This window comes from Nicotiana tomentosiformis, chromosome 7 (assembly GCF_000390325.3).
Source record: "Nicotiana tomentosiformis chromosome 7, ASM39032v3, whole genome shotgun sequence".
NCBI lineage: Eukaryota > Viridiplantae > Streptophyta > Magnoliopsida > Solanales > Solanaceae > Nicotiana > Nicotiana tomentosiformis.
The window spans coordinates 87,502-93,803 of record NC_090818.1 but is presented as its reverse complement, the minus strand read 5'-3'; the positions used below and the strand labels follow the sequence as shown (position 1 = coordinate 93,803).

The following is a 6,302-nucleotide window of genomic DNA, read 5'->3' as shown; positions in this document are numbered from 1 at the left end:
TGTAAGAAAACAGATTTTGAAATAGGAGTTGTCGGTTGATGCTTTTGTTAGTGCTTTCAAAATATGTACAATATGGGCTAGGTCGGGTATTAGCAATAGAATTGACATTATTCTTGTAGTTTTGTATCCCTGGTTCTCTTTTATTATTCGTTGTATTTGCTTACACTGTGTTATTACATTGTTGTTGCTATTGTTTCTATATTGCTCCATTTTTAACGTTCTTAACCCGAGGGTCTTTCGGAAACGACTTCTCTATCTTCATAGGTAGGGGTAAGGTATGCGTACACACTACCCTCCCCATACCTACTTGTGAGATTCCACTGGGTTATTATTATTGTTGTTGATAGGCTAGGTCGGACAAAATTTAAAAATATGGGCCATTTTTTATTATGATATGAAATAACATGTATTTTCTTGTAATTCTTTCTTATTAGTTGAGTAAATGTGAAAGTTGATAACCAAATTCAGATTCGTGGAGAATAAACTTTCTTCTCTTTCTCCACTTTATACTTTCCCTTTTATTTCGTTTCCCCTAACAATAGTAATAGCTTCCAAACAAAGTGTATCATAAACTAGGAGAAAATGAGACCAAAAGATTTAAATTACTCCCCCTCCATCTTAGTTTATGTGATAAAAAAATGATACACTTCTAAATTTGAAACAAATTTTATATTTTAACTATAAGCTTTTATAACCACACAAATATTATAATATATTTAAAATTACAAGTTTCAAAAAATTTATGAACATGCAAATAATATGACATAGACTATGAATTTTAAAAGTCTTTGTTCTTTTTTATTTTTCTTCAAATTATATCATAAAATTAAAATACACGAATTATACATTGATAATATAAGAATATTTTATAATTTAGTGTACGTTAACCTATGGTATTAGATCATTTACTATCTTTATTAGGAATCAATTAATGCTTTTCATTAAGAGTTACCTATTGTAAGGATATTTTTTTTTTACATATAACTTAAACTCAAGTTAAAAAGAAAACAAAGGAACCTTTTGTTTCACACTGGCGTTATTGCAGAAGGGTGAGAGCTGAGGTGGTACAGATGAGACAAAAACACAGATTTTGGTGAGAAGTCTTTTGAGGTCTTTAATAGCTTTAATTGAATTTTAATGGCCCCAATCATATTTCTTAGCTCATCCACATCCGCTTTCTGCTGTCCAACCAAACTTTCTCTTCTATCCAAGTGAAGTCAAGTCAAGCCATGCTTTTTATGTTACAGGTGTCATTAATTTTTTTTCCCTGAATAATGTAGTACCCTTGAGGGGAAAGTATCTTTTTTATTGAATATCAAATTCTCTCAAATGCCAGGAACAATCCAAGTTTCAGGTACAAAAAACTTCCCCATTTTATTATTTTTATACCAAATTAGTGAAATGGTCTTAGTTTAACTCAATTTGGCATTCTTAGTTTTAACTCAATTTGGCATTCTTTGTTCACATAGTGTTGGATTTCAAGAACATTTCATCTCCAGCACCACCTTCCTCAATTTGCTTATGGGGTTAGTAATTTCTTTTTTCCTTTGTTTGTTTTTAGAGTGTTTTTGTAGTTGCTTTTTTTTAGGGGAGCTCTGGAGACTTGGTGCAAGGGTAAAGTGCTTGGTGCAACGGTAAAGTTGTATCCGGTTCTAGGCGTGGAAGCAGTCACTAATACTTGCATTAGGTCAGACTGTCTACATCACACCCTTGGTGCGGCCTTGTGCACCGGGCTGCCCTTTCTCTAGTTGCATTTCAAATTTACTTGGGGTTTGATATGTTTTGTGTAGTTTCCATGGGGAAGAGAGCATACCAAACGTGGGACAAAGGAGACTTCTCCTTGTAATGTTTCAAACACCTGTATATCTTTTTTCTTCATGCTTTCAGGACAAAGCTTGATTAAATATTTGTGAACTTTGATTATACTTTTACAGCCCATTAACAACATTTCGCGAAAATTTGGTTGTGAGACTTCAGGATGCTGAGGGAAATGAGATATCACGTACAGGTTGTATCATCTTTGTGTTTCAAATTTGATGGTAATGTGATCTTTTTATAAAGGTATGTGACAATGAGTTTCTCTTCGACAGAAGTTCAGACCTTATCAATAGTTGAGAAGGGTTATTGGGATGATTTTTTCCAACTTGAAGGAGGTGATTATGTACATATGAAGTTGCAATTCATTCTCAGTGAGGATGATCGCAACCGAATTCGTAATGTGGTAATATATACTACTGTTCCTCACTAGTTTTATTCAGAAGGGATACTGAATAATTTAGATACCTAACCTCAAAACATGTTCCCACCCTACTGGTACAGAGTTTCTAACAGGATTTTAGAAGTACTTTAAGTTTTTTCTTTTTTTTTCTATGCTTTAAACTTTTGGTAGCCTTGACAATGCTATTAGCTTATGTGTAATGATATCTTGATTGGCTTGGCAGAGAGAATCTGCTCTGAAGAAGAAACAATACATAGTTCCTGCAACAAATGTTGAATATAAAGGAACAACAATTCCTGTGGGAGATACATTTGCATCATCTCTGCGCATCAGAAGGAAGTTTTCAGGTTTGATCACACATTCTAAGAACTATATTAAGGAAAGAAAGATAAGGGAATAAAATTTATGATGGAGTATTTCCCCGTTGTAGTTTTTCTTACAAAGATTTATGGCCGACTTCTCTCGTTATTAGATTTTAGCTAGATTTATTCCAGTAATTCAAGAGTAGGAAAATTTTATTTGGGCTTTGCAGCTTAACCTCATGTGGAAAATGAATGAATTAGCACTGTGGTGACTACATACAGAATGCATTGTAGCTTAATGAGGTCAAAATTTACTTTTTAAGTGAAGAATTATAACCGAGTAGATTGCTAAGAGTTTTGATAGCAAATCTGCCTGTTTAGAATGCCACAGATAGAAGTGAAGCAACCTCATCTTCACCTGTGAAAGAAGGGGTTCAAATACAATATTCTGAACCTGACAGACCATCAGCTAAGAAGGTTCAAACTCCGCTAATACGTGATTATATTTCTGTAAAACCTGTTAATGAGCAAGATGCTCAGTCTATGTTCAAGATGGATGTAGCTGCAAAGAAAGAGTATGTGTCTCAAAAGACGATTGCTGATCCATACAATAAACCTGAGGATCAAAGTGCTAAGTCTATGTTGAAGATGGTCGTTGCTGTGAAGGAAGAGACCGTGTCCCAAATGAAGATCATTGATCCATCTAATAAATCTCAGGATCAAAGTGGACAGTCTATGTTGAAGATGGATGTTGCTGCAAAGAAAGAGTCTGTGCCCCAAAAGAAGATTGTTGATCCATCTAGTAAACCTGAGGATCAAGGTGCTCAGTCTATGTTGAGGATGGATGTTCCTGCAAAGGAAGAGTCTATGCCCCAAAATAAGATTGGTGATCCATCTAATAAACCTGAGAATCAAAGTGGTCGGTCTATGTTCAAGATGGATGTTGCTGCAAAGAAAGAATCCGTATCCAATAAGAAGATAGTTGATCCATCTAGTAAACCTGAGGATCAAGGTGCTCAGTATGTGTTGAGGGTGAATGTTGCTGCAAAGAAAGAGTCTGTGTCCGAAACGAAGATTGTTGATCCACCTAATAAACCTGAGGATCAACGTGTATTAGAGAAAACTCCTAGCAGTGTCAGGAATATGATAAGTGCCTTTGAAACCGGTCTTGCTCAGGTACTTCTACTCTCCAGCTTATTGTAGGGTGAAATATGCCATGTAGTGGACTTGCTATGCTGATAACCTTTTTCCTTGTGTTTACATGAAACTTTGGAAATATTGAACTGACTGCATCATCAGAAGAAAGGGAGAAGGTCGCTTACAAGGAATCGAGCATCAAAATCCCAACCAAATTTAGTTGGAATTGGAGGCTCCCTAAAAGATCTGGATCCAGAGGACACTGCAATGCCTAATAAGATGAGTGCACTAAGGGTAGAAAGACCTCTTAATAATGCAAACTTGCCAGAACCTCAAAGAAATATTGACAAAAGAGGAGAAAGCAGTCCTCCGGAGCACAAAATTGATGGCCCCGGACAGCCCGTGTTCTATGAAAAGTTGAAGCAATCAAGTGTGCACATTGTCCCGTTTAATGAAGCAGGCTCAAGTCAGCGGGAGACCTTAACATCCGCTAAGGAGTCTAATAGTGAAGCTACTTCACCTGTAGATTTGGTGAGACGAGAAAGTAGTTCTCGTGAGCAAGATATTGTTGGTACTGGACAGCCCGTGTTCCATGAACAGTTGAAGCAGTCAAGTGTGCACATTGTCCCATTTAACGAAGCAGGTTCAGGTCAGCAGGATACCTTAAGATCTACTAAAAAGGAGTCAAATACTGTAGCTACTTCACCTGTAGATTTGATGAGATTATCCAACCTGGAAACAGCTACTAGCTCCCAAAGAATCAATGTGGCTCATTCAGATATGCTGAATGCTAATAATTTAGCTACTGACCAAGATCGTTCTAGTGATCCTTCAGTTGCAGAACAACGAAGCAGAGAAATTAGATCAGAGGCATTACTAGAAGTTCATATTGAAAGGGTTCCAAATGAGAAACCAAAATTAATAGCATATTGCGAAAATGAGCATTATGACTCTGAAAATTCTGGTGTATGGATATTTCCGGATAACAAAAATCGTGTCTGTATAACAACTGCAGGCGAAAGCACAATGCATTTATTGGAAGATTACCATGCTGAAGTAGATGATCATCAAAGGAACAAGAAACCACCTAAGCAAGAAATTACAGGGAAGGTATTTTAGTATCCTTGCCTATCTCCTTTAAAAGTTCAATAGTATCCAGAAGTTAGTCCACTATCCTTAGTGGTAAACTTGATGGAAAAATCTGCATGCTGCTTTATCACACATATCTACTAACAATTCCTCATACTGATCATGTCATCAACTCATCATTCTGTGATTAAAATAATTGATAAAACATTTGGTCCTCTGGGAAGATGATTTTGTTTGCTTGAACAAGTTGCTGCAAAGATAACTGTTTACTAATTGGTTTCATGGATGCAGCGTGGTTTTTTCCATAAAAGTGACTCCACGATAAAGAAAGGGGGAGAGAAGCCACAAAAGCCAAGAAAATCTCAGACTGAGAGCTCTGGACAAAATGGCCCTTCTGGACCCGTTAGACAGGTCACATATGCATATTTGTGTTGATTCATACATTTATATATTAGTGTGTCATTTGGATGTCTGCTATTTAACTGTGAACTTAGGGAAGCACAGCAATCAGCATCCTGCAGCAGTTAGATGGTTTGATCTGAATATTTTAGTTTTGACTCTTTACCTTTAAAACTGAACCATACATCTCATTCTCTTCAGATCTAGGTGCAAATTTCAAAATTCTACCCTATCCTTTATCTTTGCTCAAGTATAACAAGTATTAATAAGGGCTATAAAATGCATGCTTCGGACAATCATTAATGGACATGACTATCAGAAGTCCTTCCCTTGACAATGAATTGCTTCAGTCCGCTTTTGCTTTGATCACTGACGAACATGAATATTTTTAAAAGTGACCAAAGCTTGCTATTGTCTACGTTTTTCAGGTGATAAAAATTGCAGTTATTGTAGGGTTTGGAATATTAGTTCTCCTCACCAGACAAAAAGAAACCAGGTATGCATCACATATATTCCCTTCAATCTTCTCTTCTGTTTCTTGCCTCATTGGTGTAACTGAAGAAATTCATTCAACAGGAGAAATGACAGAAAATCAAAGGAGTTTTACTTCGCTAGTCCAGATTTCATGGATCAGTTGGCATCTTCAGAAGAAAAATGGAGTTTATTATCGGCAGAAGGAAATTGATTCATCGCCTTCTCCCAAGACAAGGCTTACCTTTTGGCTGTCCTGTTGGCTTCGTAAAGGATATATCTGATGAATTGCACTTTTGTTGGTAGTGATAATCTTGTATTTCGAAATAATGGTCTGTCACTCTTTGGCATTGATCTAAACATTTCTTTTCGTCCATTTAGCATGTATCCTTTCTCCATAGATGTAAGACAAGCAGCCATTTTGGTTAATAATGAGTACATCAAATCTTTCCTGAAAATGATTGAGGTCTTGTTAAAATGAAAATGAGAATACAGATTGTAGTAAATTGTGTTGGGTTTAAGCTTCTTACATCTTAAAAGAGGGTGAGTGGGAGGGAAAATGAAATTTTGATGACATTGTCCCATATTGGAGTAGTAAAAAAGACTTTTGATGGGTATATATACAATTGATCTTCTTCTAGCTCTTAAAGAGTTAAGAAGAAGGCAAGTCTCGCGCCGTCGTCGCT

The 6,302-nt window shown here is 36.3% G+C and overlaps 1 protein-coding gene across 4 annotated transcripts; it reads left to right on the top strand.

Annotated features, from left to right (window-relative positions):
* The first annotated feature begins 1,150 nt into the window (after positions 1-1,150).
* LOC104099061 (uncharacterized) lies at positions 1,151-6,074 on the top strand. 4 transcript variants are annotated; one of them, XM_009605957.4, is made up of 11 exons: positions 1,151-1,354; positions 1,470-1,526; positions 1,791-1,842; positions 1,935-2,008; positions 2,091-2,221; positions 2,442-2,565; positions 2,912-3,696; positions 3,823-4,767; positions 5,038-5,157; positions 5,574-5,641; positions 5,722-6,074. In XM_009605957.4, exons 1-11 carry the CDS (start codon positions 1,330-1,332, stop codon positions 5,828-5,830), a joined length of 2,490 nt encoding a protein of 829 aa, XP_009604252.1. In that variant the 5' UTR covers positions 1,151-1,329; the 3' UTR covers positions 5,831-6,074. The 4 variants fall into 4 exon arrangements, with proteins under 4 accessions (XP_009604252.1, XP_009604238.1, XP_009604260.1 ...); XM_009605943.4 differs by having other exon boundaries at positions 1,152-1,354; positions 3,820-4,767; XM_009605965.4 differs by having other exon boundaries at positions 1,152-1,354; positions 1,470-1,687; positions 3,820-4,767.
* The last annotated feature ends 228 nt before the right edge of the window (positions 6,075-6,302 follow it).